General features: G+C 42.2%; 1 protein-coding gene across 9 annotated transcripts; it reads right to left on the bottom strand.

The window, feature by feature from the left end:
- Window positions 1–2,131: 2,131 nt before the first annotated feature.
- LOC148038823 (uncharacterized) lies at window positions 2,132–14,606 on the bottom strand. Of its 9 annotated transcripts, none has more exons than XM_087674700.1 (12): window positions 14,426–14,606; window positions 13,031–13,133; window positions 12,775–12,954; window positions 12,370–12,484; window positions 12,218–12,263; window positions 11,855–11,913; window positions 11,692–11,747; window positions 11,419–11,571; window positions 9,276–11,301; window positions 3,426–4,980; window positions 2,890–2,949; window positions 2,132–2,774 (listed from the first exon to the last, which is right to left on the bottom strand). In XM_087674700.1, exons 2-12 carry the CDS (start codon window positions 13,087–13,089, stop codon window positions 2,716–2,718), a joined length of 4,368 nt encoding a protein of 1,455 aa, XP_087530826.1. In that variant the 5' UTR covers window positions 13,090–13,133; window positions 14,426–14,606; the 3' UTR covers window positions 2,132–2,715. The 9 variants fall into 9 exon arrangements, with proteins under 9 accessions (XP_087530826.1, XP_087530828.1, XP_087530830.1 ...); XM_087674702.1 differs by lacking the exon at window positions 14,426–14,606 and adding an exon at window positions 14,352–14,399; XM_087674704.1 differs by lacking the exon at window positions 14,426–14,606 and adding an exon at window positions 13,702–14,316.
- Window positions 14,607–17,350: the final 2,744 nt, after the last annotated feature.

Below are 17,350 nucleotides of genomic sequence, written 5' to 3'. Positions count from 1 at the left end.
TCAATTATGTCTAAATGGACTGAAGCAAAAAATCTATTAGCAATCTGGTTAACTTTAAAGAAATGTGAAGTGACGTGGATATACAATCTAGCTACTAACTTAATGAATAAATAGTATGATTATCTTAATGCGATCTTTCAAAGTTTGAAAATGTTGTATTTTAGCCTGACAGAAGAATAAGAGAGGAAGTTCCTTCTTAAACCTCTTGAATTTAATGGTGAAGGGATGACAATCGAAGTTAATGCCAAAACCTAGATCTAACAAATTGATGACTGTATTTTTACTAGCAAAGGACAAGCACAACCAAGGAAAAAATTGCATGCCTCAAGCTTACACGAGAAGCATGTTTGTGGTGGAAATAGTGATGCCATGATAAGGTAGTTTTCAAGGCCACTCTAACTTGGGGACAAATGAAAGTCACATTGTAAGGTTGATACTTGTCACCCGCATATCAAACATTGAAGATAAATGAGTTTTTCATCTTGAAGCAGTAAGGGATGACTCGAGAGGGTTAGTACTCATGTTTCATGAAGTTGTAGGTATATGATCCCGAACATGTCCATGACCCAAGAAGTTGCACGGTTTTGCCAAGGACTAAATCCACCCCTTGATTTGGCTGACTTGAAGCAATGAGGCTCTTTGATAGAGAAGACACTCTTATCCAAGCTAAGCCCTTGATTGGATCACGTGGGATAAAACTTATCCTAAAAAATAGCATGTATTCTATGGAAGGGATAGAGTAAGTCTATCTTAATTAATCTAGATCAACAAGCAAGTTACCCACAATGCTTTCAATATGATGAATTTTGACACATCCAAAGGAGATGTCCCTATCATCATGCTTCCAATGCAATGAGTTGGGGCACTTGTGAATAAAATGCCCTAAGTTTCTTTTTCAAGGATATGGAAGAAAGGTCAGCATAATAAAGAACAGTAATGATGCATGTGGAACAAAAGTTCAATATCCAGGGTGAAATAGAATACTACACCAACTCTTCAAGACATGATAGATCCACAAGCCTAGGAAAGTTCCTTGTGTGACTTGTAAAAACCTAACTAGCAAAATATAATACTTTAACATAATAAATTATTCTTGAAAAAAACCCTAGTTTTTCTTGAGATGAGGACATCACAATTTCTCTAAGGGAAATAGAGTGTAACATACCCATCTAGAGACCTTGCCTTATACACAAAAACACCTATATTGAGATCATAATCTCATACATACAAATGCCATCTTGAGGCTTTCCTCTCATGGGTGGAAAATTATCTACTTGGGACCTGAAAGTATGATCAAGCTCATAGCAATGTGGGCTAGTTAGTAAGGTAAGTTATAGGTTAGTTGACTTAGTGTAGGTTAGCTTGATTATTACTAGTTACCTAAGTAATATATATATATATATATATATGCTTAGTGAAAGTGGGCCCATCCACTTGCCCATCCACTTTCTGCTACCAGCTTAGCACCTATTTTCTTGAAGACCAAGCAATAGCCTAAGCCCCTTCATATGCCCAAGACTTCTATTTTTTTGAATTATAACCTAGTGGTAAGCCGCTTATTTTAGACTCTCTCTCTCTCTCTCTCCACCACCCCACCCCACTCCCTTATTACTCACTTGCATCATTGCCTACCCACCTCTCAATCAACCAACTAGCAATGTTATATAAAGTACCACAAACATGGATTGTAGGATTCAAGGAATATGTGATAATTGTTATCTTCAATGGTGAGAGTAGATTAGTCTCTTGGATGGAAGTATCCTTTATGGCTATACAATATTTAGAACCAAGGGATTTGACTAATAGAGATAGCCATAATAATTTAGCTTTGATACTATCATGTAAATTCCATTATTAATTGATACAACTACCTTTTCATGTCTAGATAAGGATGATCAATCTAATCTAGAAGGATTCTAACATTCATTGTACGTCTCACTAAAGCACAATCTAAATGATCATTTCGAGCCTCTAGTGTGAACAAATAAACAGTGCCACCTTGAAAGAAAAGGATCAAAGTCTTTGAAATGGAGAAACATTACTTTGCTAAGCAAGAGCTTGAAATGATTAAGATCAGCTCCTTCCAATTGTACATTATTGCAAATGGTAGTGGTCCTTGTGGGGGGTAGTATTTCTAATAATAACCATGAATCTTAATCATATGGTAGCATTCCCCGTAGGGCATGATATTACAAAGGTGTGATGACATCATGGTGGTTCTTTGTAAAATGACCCCTGGTTAACTTAAGTTGCCCAGTTTAGACTTGATTGAGTCAAGAGCTGATTTAGTTTAGCTTTTTTGCATGGACTCTCTCCTTATCGTAAGATTTTCAATCTTATTAACAGTGAACTGCTTAATCTTTCACTTCTTGGCATGATGAGGATATAACCTTTCTTACAAAGAAAGGTGCAGCATTATGAAACATTTGAAACAACCTCTGAGTTCCATCAAAAGCAACATTGAATTAAATACATTGCAAACTTGGAAAGAACAACCTACCTAAAGCCCACTGAGGCACTCACACACAACCTTCCTTGAACATTTACAAGGGCTTCTTCAGTGCTAGGTATAGGCATGGCTTCTCTCAGAAGGCCACCTCTTCGATCTCATATACTCTCCTACTCAGGGACACAGACTGTCACCTTCAATGAGACCCGGAAGCCCCACCTTGAGAGAGAAAACAGTTCGACTTCTGCCTGAAACTAGCTCCCTGTTCAAGCTTTCGCTTCTCCTTTCCCTCGGAAGGTTGACAGAGAGAAGAAAGATCGAGATGCTGTTCAATCAACCATACCGAGCCATCAGATCGAATCAGGCTACAAACACAGAACCCTGTTGCTGTTTGAAGTCTTTGACAATACAGTTATCTGACATTGGGGTTAGGTTCTCACCTTTTGAACCAGAATTTCCAGAGCTGCCATGGCATTGTGCTGGGATAGGACTAGGGCTAGCTGCCAAAGAAAATGGCGATGTCAGGAATGCAGCAACAAAATAACTAACCTTCACAAAGCATAAGAGGAAGAGTAGCAAAGCCGAATGTTTATCGGCATGCTGACTACAGTTCCAGCCGTTGTACATTGCATCAATATTATGGCAAATCATAGTACTCATTCATCTTGACTATTTAGCATACAGCCAATGCATCAAGATGCAGTTAGACCTACTGCTAGATGTTAATAGCAAATCATGGTACTCACTCATTCTTGACTATTTAGCATGCAATCAGTGCATCGAGATGCAGTTAGCCTTACCGCTAGAATGTTAATAGCAGATCAACACAATTAAACAGTAACACAAGCCATTATCTCACATCAGCGGCAGGCAGGCTGCAGCATTCAATGGATAGACTGAATTGTGGTTAAATCTTTTTATTGTGTTCAGTGTAACATAATTATAAATACTACCACATATTATGAAGACTGTTTACCTTGGTCATTGAGCACAGGGGCAATAGCGAAAGCCTTGCCATTACTTGATGGTGAATCCCTTGTGTCATCCCCCTCGTCTTCGGAAGTCACGACCCAGTCATGACTTTGTGGAGAAGTATGACTGCTTTTTTTCCGCAGAAGTAGCAGCCTCTTAAGCCCCTTGGCATGATCCTTGGGTGTTTTCTGAGACTCACTCCATTTCTTTCTTGACCTGGTAGCTGTCCCAGTACTTGGTGGGCTTCGTTCTGGAGAGTGCGCTTGTTGAATTGCTTCAAGCAGGCAGAGATTCTTCGGTGGAGTGACAGTTGGGGACTCTGTAAGTGGGGCAAAAGGAGGATTATATTGATCAACAACAGTCTGACTTTGCAGTCCGACTGGAGAGTCTGAAAGAGGAGCAAATGGAGGGATGTATTCCTCTGGAATGGTTGGTGGAGGGGAAGTGGAAGGTTCAACTAAAAGATGACTCTCTTCACCACTCATAGCAGCAGGTTCTACGTAAGTGGTCAGTGTGTCCTCTGTTGATGATGTTGCATTCGCAATCGGAGCACAGTACACAGCTGTAGAATCAGGTCCTAACTCCATCGGGCTGTCACTTGTCAAACCATGAACCGGTGAATCCACATTGCAGCCATCCTCGTTCCGTTCTTCAAGGACCTCATTCAAAGCAACCGTCTCAATGTTTTCCTTGTCCGTAATGCAGATGCCATCATCGGTAACTTTGTCGCTTGCTTCAGCTTCAGTTGACACAGGTGCTCTGATCTGGGCATAACTTTCAGTCACGCCTGTCTCTCCTACTTCTGATGGGAAAGATCCATTGGACTCTCCCACTTCTGAAGGCTGCTGATCATCACAATCACAGATTGACACATTCTCCGCTGGTGTTGCACGTGAAATAAGGTCATTTTCCTGCAGTACTGCATGTGAAGCTTGATCAACCACAGGAATATCAGATTCTTCTTCCTGTGATGCAAGTGGAATAGAGTCATTAACTGCAGGGGGCTTTGCAGCCTTCTTCTGCTGCTTTCCAACAGCTGTCGGAACTTTAGACGGTTTTGCTGCTGGCGAGCTTTGCATCTTATTTTCTTTAGCAGGAGGAATTCCCTTTCTCAATACACCAGTCGATGGCACTTTCTTCTTCTCTTCTGTGCGGCTCTTGTTCTTGTTGAGAGGGCTAGAATCTGTGGGTGTCTCACTATTCTTGATCTGGGAGCCTGTGCTAGCACGCACAGAAGGCGTGGTCTTGCTGCTCTCTTTGTGAAGCTCACGTAGGGATGGGACAGAGGAAGTGAGCTTGTTATGGCCAGACCTAAGAGCTGCCGAATGGTGATTGGTCCTAGTCACATTAGGAGACACAGATGAAGACTTCACAGGGCTTGCAAGTTTGTTGATTGCTGTTGCTGATGGAGAAGACTTGTTGTTGACAGTGAGAGGGGCAGCTCGTACATTGCGAGATGATGTGGGAGACTGAGCCGTTCCCTTTGGGCTGCTGCGAGCTGCAATTCTTTCCCGCCTCTGATTCTTCAGGTTTTCTATTCGTTTTCTCTCTTCTTCTTCCTGAGTGGGGACATGAAGAAGACCATAAAAGTAAAGAACTCGGTCACAAATACCTGTCTCTCTCTCACACATGTGACCTCTCTCTCTCTCTCTCTCAAACATGACAGCAAAACATAGTTGCATAATTCCACCACTTTCTTGAATACTGCAGGAATGGATGTCACACATGCTTGTCATGCTTTTCAAGCAACTGATGTATCATTATCAGACACCTATTTTAACATGCACAACCTTTGACCAATGGATTCTACTCTCTTCCATGTGTTGGTTTCTTAATTTGAGTCACTTGTACAAGGCTAAACAGTGATTTCATTTCTAAACCAGTCATGTTAAGAGAAAAACCTACAGCCACCTGCTCCCTATGCCACATTTGATGAGGATTGCCGATTGACATGATTCAGGTGGTATTCGTGTTGCTTTTGTTATTTCCGCCACATAAACCCTACCCATACAATTTGACCCCTTTCTTGCATAAATTCGAAAGGGATGCTTTCTTAATACCAATTAAGAGTGAACCATGTACTAAAATGAGACATTCAAAGGATCAGGGACTGTAGCTTTCATCATGACTTGCATGCTTGGCCATACAATTTGGAAAGATTGAAGAGTGTTGGGCCAAAAACGCTTGGTTTTTTGGGGGCCTTTTTAAAAATGTTAACTCCTTTAATCCTCTTCCTAGGCTCTTGTACTCAACCAAATTTAAGGCCTAGGGCATTACAGGATGGACTAAGGCCACTCTAAGGATTCCCATTATTTTAAGAGATCCATTATCTTAGGTCATTCATAAGCTTGCAGCTCGGGTCTCTCTTAGAGAGCCTGGCTAGCTTGACTGGTGAGAGTCTTTGGGCTTACGTGGGGGTCGGCCCTCATCCCTTGCACAATGGGTTAATGGGTTATTGTCTCTCTTAACTAGAGTTTAGTTAGCCATGGTTTTGGTCCATTATAAATAGAATGTATAGTGCTTGCCAAAACCATTATAAATAGTATCAGGGCTTGAGTCTTGGTTCTTTAGTCTTAACTAGGTTTAGTAGGGATTTCTTTTACTTTTTTTAGTGTCTCTCTACTAGCTCTAGGACCTCTACTTTACCACTTTATTCGTTCTTTTGGGTATAACTGCCACCATTTTCCTTTTTGGGAGTCCTGTCCTTTGGGTATTTGCATGCAGTTCTTACTTTTTGGGGTATTGCATGGCAATTGTGAAGAGGAGAGGAGTCCTTGGAGGAGACTTCTTGCTCCTCTTGCTTCATCCTCTCCAATTCCCTTCCAATAGTGGTTGGACAACAGTTTCTCATTTCCACTCTGATTTACTAGGGTTTGGGGAGGAGTAGACACTTATTTGCAAAAAGTAGAATTGTTCTTGGACCAGTTTTCTTCTTCCTCTTCTCTTTGACATCTTGCTTCACCCTCTTCAAGCTCATCTATTGTACTAACATAGATCATTCCCCTCAATTAGGCATTGTCCAATGATTTCTTATGCCTTAAGCTTCATCTTATACCATGACTTACTAGGGTTTGACAAAAGTGAACCCTCCTCTTCTTTTCCTTGATTTCAGCTAAACAAAACAGTCCACCATTAGCTAGAAATTTTGATAAATCTCTCTCCTTGCTTCAAATGATCACCCCGTGACTTCAAATACTTTCAATAAGCATGAGCAATGTTGAGCATTGTGCAACATCCAAAGATGGAAATGGAGAAGAAATTGTGAGAAGTCTAGCAGTCTTAATTAGCTAAAACTGCAAATCAAAATCAAGACAGCATTCCAGGACTACAACAAACACAAACTACCACACACAATCAACTCTTACCTCTCCTAGACCTTCTGGGCACCTTGGAAATGGCACACAACATAGTTCCACTGAGTTTCAGAAACGCCGGAAAAGGCAAAAATTGCACAAACAAAAATTCCGGAATGCGGAGCTTCGGCCAAGTTTGGGAATGGAGGGAGGAGTGCCATATTTTACATTAAAACCATGCATAGGTACTTCAATATACCGGTGCACACAACACTACGTATAACTGGGCTCTTATACAAAGGTTCAAGCCTTCATCCCACATGAAAGTCATACATGATCATACCTGTCCATTTGTTTGATGCGCCTGAGCAATGTCTCCAAAAAGGAGACGATGCCATGGTATAGGCAGCCCTAGCGGCCTGTTTTTGAAGATTCAAAGCGGGAGAAGAAGATCATGATGAAGATCAAGGAATGGAGGTAGAGCAAGCTACAAGCTACCAAAAAAGGAAGAAGAAGAAGAAGAAGAAGAAGATGAGATGATGATGATGGAGGTGAGGCTAACAAGTAGAGATGACGGACTTGATGACGGAGGGGGGGGGGGGAGAGAGACACACACACACATGATGATGATGATGATGGAGGTGAGGCTAACAAGTAGAGATGACGGAGGAGGGGGGGGGGGGAAAAAGAAAGAGAGAGACACGCACACACACACTTGACAAAGGCACTGCACGGAGAACAGAGGCAAAACAGGGAGCGATCTGGATTTCGAGTCACTCTGCAGGATGTCACAGGGCAATTTTTCTTGTTGGGAGGGGGGGGCAGGCCGGCTATACCGTTTTCTGTACAAAACGGCCCTGCTCTTTCGGCATGCCCAAAACGCCGTTGCAGCAGGATACTCTGGCCCACAAGTATGGGCAGCAAGGAATTAGCCAAAACAGTGAGCATAGACAAACTGATCAAGCTTTAAGCTTTAAGCTTTAAGCATCAAGTGAAATCCCCGAGTTCCAAGACACCATTGAGTAGATAGGGACAGCCAAAAATAGAAGCAATACTCACATGCAGGCATAGGCATGTTCATCAAGCTTCTCTTCAAGCAATTTGGGGAGTGTATGCAAGTAAAGATGAAAGGTATGAGCTGATAGGTATGCAGGAATTTTGGACAGCAAATAAGGTTTTCCCTCAGTCCTGTGGTTTGATTGGGTGGCCCCAATCCTCAAGGTGTATGCACAGCCCTTAGTCATCACTTGAGGGAGGACACCTATTGTGGCACATGCATTATTCCCAACAAAAATTACCCAACTATGAGCATGACTATGAACAGCACTATGGCTCAGAGCATTATGCATATTAGGATGAGGGTACTCGACATAGTAACATGGACAGGTTCTGGGGATGGGGACGGGGGCAGGACTTGCCATCCGCTATCACCATGAGTGGGGGGCTTGGGACGGTATGGAGACAGGCTGGGATTGGGACGGGAAGCTAGAAAATGCATCCCATTCACAATGTTACTTGAGACTCATGCAAAGACTATGGAATGGAAGGTACTCGAGGCTCATGCAAAGAATATGGGAGCCACCACCAAGAGACCCAATATTAGACTTATGCTACTTAATATGATGAAGATGCCACCACAGAGAGGGGTGCCAATGAGAATGCTTACAAGGACCATGTAGAGACTGTCAAGAATAGCCAGGGTTCCCAAATGGCTACTTTATGCTCCTCGAGCACGCCTTCTTGGGATCCCATTGAAATAGATGTGGAGGTTGGAAAAGTGGCCAATGTATAATCAAGTGTATAATCAAGTTGTACAATGAGCTATTCCCCTTCCTGAGAATCTTAACCCATAGATCGTGCAACAAGCACCCGACATGGCTGTCTTGCACAAGTTCTTGCTCTACACATGCATACTAGGCAAGCATGAAACATTGAATACAAGAGGTCTAGACATAAGGTTTAAGCGATAGGGAGCCCTGCATGGAAGAGTGCAACTATAATCCAACCATTTAATGCTGGTCGGCCAGTAATCCTAAATGCCAGATTCCAGTCAACCAATAAAAACTAACCCAACAAATAAACTGAATATAGGAAGAACCCAAAAGGTTTGATATCCTGAAATCTTCCACATCGTAGAGGAGCCATTGTCCCAATACATAGGTCAGCTATAAAGCAGGCACCGTATCATAGCAACATTAAAAGTTTCTTCAAGGCCATACAGACATACAGTTGATTGCTTTCTCATCTTATATGAGTCAGCCTAAGCTGTGGATCTTATCATTAATGCCAATACTGTCCTGAAAATCAAATCAGAGTCCAGTCTGTATTACAGTGATGCACTAGGAATCCCCAAACACATACAGAGTCACAGACTGCAAGTCATCCTCTTGGTCTGCCAACATAAACACTTACACTATGAGTACTCGGGGAGACAATTCATGGTCTTCAATTACCTTATGGCCTCCATCTTTATTTCAAGCTTCACTCACTCATTCATCCACGCTGACCCACCCACGCACACGCACAGTCACACACATCAGAAGACTACGATTGTAACTCACCTTCTCCTTCTTTCGTGCTTGCAGTCCTGCTTTGTACTCCCGCAGCTTCTCTGCTCTTAATTGTGCTTCCACCAGAGGATTCACTTTACCAGACCGTTTACTCGCAGCTCCTTGTCTTTTCTCAAGTGCCTCTTGCATAGCCTTTGCCTCCTTTCCATTTACCCTCTTGGACTTAGGTTCTTTTGCCGTTCTGATCGATTTAATACCCTCATGTTCCTGCAATTCACCATCACATGGTGCTTTTGCAGCTGACTGGCCTTCCTGTTCCCTGCTGTGCTCTGACTCGATTATCATATCAGCTGCTAAAACTTCCATATCATAGTTCACAGAAGCACCATGGGCGCTAGAACTTGCATCTTTACTTCTTTCGGGCACCATAAAAAGATCATCAGGCTCAAAGCTTGCCTGCCTATTACCTGATTTACCCGAGTTATCATTTAAGTTTAGATCACACACCAACTCAGACTCCATGTCAAGTGGTGCATTAGAGTTATCAGCTCTCTCTCGGCAGCCTGAACGATCAAGCATAATAAAGGAATCGTCCGCAGATCTCTTATCAGTTTGAAAACCTTGAGTACATTTATCTTGCTCAAAGTCTGGATCCACTGATCCGATGGCCTCAGCATTATGGCTCCTCGACTTATCCAGTAACATGAAAGAATCATCAGTGATGGGCAGCTTCTTGTTACCTTCTTGTAGCTCCTCTTTCGTAAACATTACAGTAGACTGCAGATGAGAGGACCTGCTGGATAGCTTATTATGAACCAAGAAAAGGTCACCCTCTTCTGATTGACCACCTTGCAAGCCTATACCAGTGGATTGGGAACTGTGAGCAGCCTTTGCCTCTGCATCCTGAGATGGCCCATCTGATTCACCTCTGTTTATAATTAACGTTTTTACATGATTGTGCGATTTAACAACGTTCTTGGGTCCACTATCTTCTTCATGTTCATCACGGATACTTTCATTCAAACCATCAGAATCAATCCATCTCTTCAATACAGCATTCTTCGAGGATGGGTTCTTCGCTTCCTTGGTTGATTTTTTTTTGTTTGTGTCAGCAGTATCATGCTTCTTGTTCTCAAACAAACCAATCACGTCTTGCACCCTTATTCTTCCAGACTCTGCTTTAGTTTGCACCAACCCTTCATCATCAGCAACTCCTTCCTCACTCCAACTGCCAGAAGATTCGGAGCTATCATCTTCTTTGCTCGGTGTGTTGGGAGCTATGTAGTTGATGTTGCGTATTACAACCATTCCTGACCGTTTCTGGCCAGCACGACCGATTTGAACCTTTCTAAGAGGTGAAGATGATCGTCTACTGGGAGATGAGGACCTTCTGGGCAATCGCCGTGTGCTCTCAGCATTTGGATCTACATCCATCTCGATAGATGTCTCAGTTGCTTCATAGGTAGATGGTCTTAAAGCTGTAGGTTTTGTCCCATTCACAGCATGAAGCCCATGTTCTTGGTGATTTGAATTGTGCATGGACCTCTCTGGCTGGAGCTGCTGTTCTAAATTCCCATGATCTCGGCTTGCTGGCCAAAAGGCTGGGGGCAGAGGAGGTGGTATGGGAGGATAATGGGGCTGCATGTAGGGATTGCTACTCATGAAATGTGAATATGCCACATGGCCTGCCAAATTCTGAGGTCCTGCAGGTGGAGATGGTTGAATTCCTCCATGTAGAGAGGGAGGAAAAACATTCTGTACATATGGATTTTGAAGCTGCCCTTGCTGCCATGACAATGAATCTGAAAACTGTCTTGCCAAGCCAGCCTCTCGGTGTTCACCATCCCCCATAAACCCTTGGAGCGCTACTATTCCAAGAGGCTGCTGCTCCTGCAGCCTGTTATTTGAGCAAGTATAATCCCCATTGTTCATATACCTCAGACCAGTCTCACCAGATTCATCCATGCAAACCATGTTTAATTTCTCAGCTTCTGCTGCAGCTAAATCTAAGTCTTCTAACCACAAGCCATCATCCTGCCTCTTTTGGCATAACTCTAGAAACTTAATGGAGGCCTCCCTGAAAACCAGATAATGTATTCGGTCACTCTTTCAATCTGTAAACTCTGTATAACAGTCAAATTTTACATATACATACTACACAAATCAGAAAAGCTTCCAAAATTGGGCAACTTACCGCAAGCGAGTAGCTCCAAAACAGTCAGAGAACACTACCAGGTCGTTCAAGTTTTCGATACTGAATCCAGCAGCTATCGCTCGAGCAAATGCCATTCCCTGCTCTTTTTGTAGTACCAATCGTCGAGCATCAAGAGCTCTTAGTAGCCACTGCCTAGGCACAGTATAAAATGCATGAATCAAGCTTAAAGCACATGGAGTCCACCCATGAAGCCTATAGAACAATTTGCCATTCTTGATGTTTCATATGCTAGTTCAAATTAAAAGTGCCTACTTTGAGCCTTCCTCTGCTCCAGCATCTGCAGCATCCATTGGTTCTTTTCGAGTAGTCTGTGTCGAGAAACCATGGCACTGTTAACTATATAAAGTAGCACCCTTAAACGTGCTGAACTTATCCCTGTCTGTTACGTGATTTTTTAGCCATCATGTACAATTACCTTGATCAAGGGTAGAGTAGGCTTGTCCACAGTTGTAGATGATGCTGACGGTTTCCCCTCTACATAACATCACATATCAAAAACTTTTAGCTCTGTGGACATTATGACATCATGCTGAAAATGGCACTTGCACGTAAAGGAATGCTGAAGTTCTAGTTTCGTATAAACATATTTTGTGAAGTTGTGTGGAACCCTAGTTGTAAGATAAGATCGACTTGTTTTGTACCATGTCAAATTCAAGTAGCAACATCAAAGATCTACACCACCCTAAACTAAGTCCTAATACAGCACACAGAAGTTCAGAACTATGTATTTCATATGCCAAATCTTCAGATCAAGGATGAACTGTCTCAGATCTCGTACCTGTAGAGAAGGGCATTCCTCCATGCTTCACTGATGAATTGTCCACCTGCACATTCAGGCAAAATAGGGCTGAGATTCCTGTGCCCAAGGCTCCAAAGTGTTAGCAAAGCTCTACATCACAAAACTCAACTAACTTGTGCTGGTATGTTTACCCCATTTATTATATCATTATCTTGCAGATGCAGTGTCCCTTCAAGCTGCAGCAGCTCAGCTTCGATTGTGCTAACCCTTTCTAGCACTTCAGGTGTACTAACAAACCTCACAAACCTGATGATAAATTCATTAGAATCAGTTTGTGCACAATTTTCAGAACAAACATAAATTCTGAAGAGAAAAACAACAAGCAATTGTAAGTATAGAAAGGAGGCATGCCCTCTATAAAAACATGAATGCTGTAAACATGCAATGTTCTGGCATGTGATCCAGATATAAAGCAGTGGACAGAGCTTAACACTGCAGAGAAGTAGCATACTTTGCCATATTTGGACAGGATATACCTTTGAATCACACATAAACATAAAACACGATGACTATGGCTGCAAACGAAATCCCCTCACCTTTCCATTGCACCCTTGGTGAACCATGCTGCATTGCCAGGATCTGGTGGCTCAAGTTTAATTGAATATCCTCCTTTGGCTACTTGTTCCTCTGCAACACGCAGATGAGCTACAAAGGGTGCCAGCAGGCCTGAGGCAAGCTTATACGTAACTCCCTGTGAAGCAACATGGAGCTCACACCTGCGAAGACCACCATGTTTGCACTCATTGCCACATGCAAACCAATCTGTGCTTTAGGAAAAATGCGAGTGCATACCTTGTTCTTGTGGGAGTGAGCTGAAAGATGGCGTAGTCCAATTTTGTGTCTGACTTCATCCTGATATCAATATAGGACTCCAACTAACTCCTTAGAAGCAGACCTACAGCAATGAGGCATGCGGCAAGTTTAGACAAGCAATAAGAAAACTTTACCAACATGAGACTAGCTAGGATACTGCAGATCCAACGGCAAGTGGGAGAAGGTTTGGATCTTTCCCAGTTTGACAGATTGATTTCTCTCTCACATCTACGAATGCAAGTGGGAGAAGGTTTGGATCTTTCCCAATTTGACAGATTGATTTCTCTCTCACATCTACGAATGCAAAAAGACATTAAAGACCACAAGTGCATCAGGAATTCAATACAAATAATTGGTGACTCTGCATGGCCCTGCCTGGACTGATTGATGTCTCTCACATCTAGGAATGCAATAGTACAATTTAACACCTCTGGTGCATCATGAATTCAACCCAATCAATTGGTGACTCTGCATTGCCCTGCCTGAATAGGATGATTCAAGAGGAGGATATGGACCAAAGGGCCCGTCTGCTGGCTGCAGAGATAGCTTGCGAGAGAAAAAGAAGTGAAGGAGGTAATGCAATAAGGAAGCAGGGAAAATATGCTTTGACAAAGAGAGAGGCAAAGGGGGAAAGGCACAGGCCAAAGTACTTTGCTGGTCGGCAGGGCAGCTCACCGGAGCACAAAAGGCCTGATGCAGTCAAGCTGAGGCACCAACGTGCGAAGGCAGAAAAGAGAGGGCAATTGGAGTGGTAAAAGGGTGATCTTTAAGCAAGGGTGGGTAGTAAATTGTATGATTGAGCTGAGGGGAGGAGCAGGGCAGTAAATATCTGGATGAGGTAAGGAGGACACGGAGAGAGAGGGAGTGCTGTTTTTTTCTCTGTGTCTCTCTCTGTTCTGAGTGTAAGCTCAGGGGGGTCATCATATAAGATGGACTGTGTTTGTATATGAGTGCTCTGTCCTTGAAATTGGGGAATGTATATGTTTAAAGTACTGGGAATTGTAGGCGCTTGCTTTTTTGCATGTGGCCGAAGGTGGATAAAGAGAATAGATCTCTCTCTCTCTCTCTCTCTCTCTCTTTCTCTCTCTCTCAGAGTGCAGAAGATTTGACCCCCAAACCCCTGCTCAAAGCATTTGAACAGGCCCTTAAGTCTCACAATCTCTCTCTCTCACAGGGAGTTGCGAGCTGCCCTTAAGGCTCAAAATCTCTCTCACACAGGGAGTTGCGAGCTGCCCTTCCCCTGTTTCCATGATTGATCAGTCCGACCGCATAAATGAAGCCTAGTCGTGGGAAATTTTACCTACTGCATCAGACGTGACAGAGGCCCAGGCGAGGGGGGGCGGGGGGGGGGGGAGGAGAGGAAGGGTCGTCTACCAGTTTGTAAGGAAATATAATGTATGACGATTGATGAAGCTCTGAGAGCTGTGGGATGAACAATGTTAAGCAGAAGACAGAGTACAAAATGAACTCGGAAGTCAGGAACACTGTGATGAGAAGGCTGCAGACAGCCGTGTGATTGAAGATGGGAGAGAGAGTGTGTGTTTGGACTGATAGCTTTTTGACAAGGAGAGAGAGAGGGAGGGAGGGAGGGAGAGAGGGAAGATATATTTTTTTGCTGTTGAGAGGAAAAGGAGAATCTACAGGGGGGTCACTGGTGACAGTGCCACAACGGATCATTGATGACGGTGAAAGCTGATTTCCAAATGAATCATCCATACCTGCCCATGTGGGCCCGCCCATTCATGGAACACGAACATCCGGATGTGCGTTGCAATTGTCTATGGGGTCTGCCCAGTGCCCTCCCAAGCACCTTCAGCGCTACGCCACATCTAAGTAAATTTTGCTTGCACAAGTTCTCACAGTCGAGTGTGTGATTAGTTTTTTTAACCATTCTTCCTTTTGAGATAGAACTTTAGCGATTTCATGGAGTATTTCTAAAAATTGGTGTCACTCCATACAAGTGATGTCCAAATTTCAAAGACCTAACAATCATTGATCGGTAGAAATCATCTCTCTCTCTCTCTCTCTCTCTCTCTCTCTATATATATATATATATGCATGGGTCTCTCACATGAAACAACCTCTCTTTCCTCGCATAGGTAGGGGTCCTAGCCTACTCAAAGTAGAGGTCTCCCAATTTTACTTGCCAATGCCCAAAGACGTAGAGTCTGGGTTGCATCCATGCTTGTAGGGGGAAGCTTGTGAAGATTGTCATCGTGTTTCCCTACAGTTGCACTAGCAATGCAAAGGCAAGGATTTCACAAGTGGATTGCAAATAATGCTGAGAAGCAATCCAAACAATTGGAGCACACTTAACTTTTTGCCTTTCAATTGGAGAAAGAGGATGCCCTTCACCCTGCTAGCAGGTGTGAACCGGCTCTTTGGTGTGGCACGTCTCTTAGCTAGCTTTGCACAATGACTGCTTCACTTCACTCACAAGAATTTATTGTGAAATGCCTCGCTCCACCAAAGAGTTTTAAGGGCCAAAATGTATAATGAGTGTCCCCTTCCCACAAAAATAGAAAGTGTTCCTTTTGTCAAACTTGTGCTGAATAACCAACAAGAATTTTAGTTTCACAGTGGTCACCTACAATAGGAGGTCATGGACTTTCTTTTAACTTTATTTTCCCACTAGTATACCACATATATCACCAATTGCACTAATCACCCTTAATCTTTAACAACATGGGAAGGTGCTTCCAAACTTCATGTTATGTGTCAGAAACTTTCATATCTTTTCAAACTCATGGAAACCACTTTGAAGTGCTTCATTTCACTAGGCAAAGTACATAGATCATTCTAGTAACAATAAATGACATACTTCATAACCATAAGTCTATTTGAACAATATTAGACATAATTAATGTGTAAAGATTTTATTGAGCTCTCACAAAATGTCATTACTCACTTGGTAAAAACTCATAGTTCTTACAATAAAAGCACTTTGAGCAACCTAAAAGTTAACGTAGAAGAATGTTCCAAACTCCAAAAATAAGCAAGCACACCCATCACACCACTACCATTGTTAGCCACTCAATTTCAAAAAGCTTAATGTAATAGAAAAATTTCAAATCAATCCAAAACATTCTAAATAGTTGAATGGAAAACCCAAGTAGTACTAGATAGGAATTCCAAATGCTAGCATGTAATTAAATGTCTTATGGTTGCAAAGGTACGATTGTGCTTCAACTAAAATGTTAAAATGTTTTCATTGTTACACAAAGTCAAGTTGGAAAAGGATGAGAGCAAATGGTATACAACAACAAAGCCCATGTTAAAATAGCATCCTTTTTAATGGATCTTGGGCACTTTGGCACATTTAGAGCAATGACAACATGTAATGTGGATGCAGTTCCAAATTTATTGAAGAAAGCTTATCGTCCATAAAATATTTGTCTTTGTAAATTTTATTTTCCCTATATGGATAAACAAAAAATAGAGGAAGTATTGTTTAATATTATCCATGGAGATGTTTATCTTGTTAGACTCTCTTTTTCCCACAAAAGATACACCAAAAATAGAGGAAGGACATAAGAAAATATAGATGACCTACTTGTCATTAAGACATCTTAACTCCTAATTATTTAGTATCATCAAGTCATGTCAAATGGAAGATTGCATGCAATTGACTATATGAGGTCTAGCACAAAAGCTCATCACAAGCCACAGTGAGCATATGGGGGTATGGAAGAGGAAAGTACAATGAAAAACCTTGAACCAAACGAGAGCAACATCTCCCATAAGAGAAAAAGGGATGAGTACAAGAATGAGAAAACACAAGACAATGAGACTCTGGATGAAGCTTAGGATAGTGAGAAAACCACAAAGTTATGTTCCTTCAATTTTGAAGAAGACTACAAACTATACTTAAAGGTGGACCTATTCCTCGTGTTGGACCTACTGGTTGAAATCTTTAGAAGAAACATGGAAGATAACCTAGAAGGGTTCATTAGGAAAGTTACTTTGGATGCCACGAAGATATGCTATAATGTATTGTGGTTCAATAAGAGAGCCATCCTAGTCTTTTTCATTAGTGAAATGCACCCGATTTGAAATCATAGGAAGGGTAGTTTGGTAGTCATCGAGGGGCCCCATCCTACATGTCACCATCTATTCTACTTAGCATGCAAACTTAGGCAACTAAAGGTTTCCTAGATCTACTTTGCAAGCGAAACATCTAGCCTCATCCCACAAAGATTGACCTGTAGGTTTCTAACAATACATCTATGGTCTCTAGTAACATTTTAGTATAAAGCTAAGACGACTACTATTACATAAGTTGTCAAAGACTCGAGACAG

This window comes from Lygodium microphyllum, chromosome 3 (assembly GCF_053477565.2).
Source record: "Lygodium microphyllum isolate KBCC chromosome 3, Lygodium_microphyllum_v1.1.10, whole genome shotgun sequence".
NCBI lineage: Eukaryota > Viridiplantae > Streptophyta > Polypodiopsida > Schizaeales > Lygodiaceae > Lygodium > Lygodium microphyllum.
This window is presented reverse-complemented; position numbering and strand designations above follow the sequence as displayed.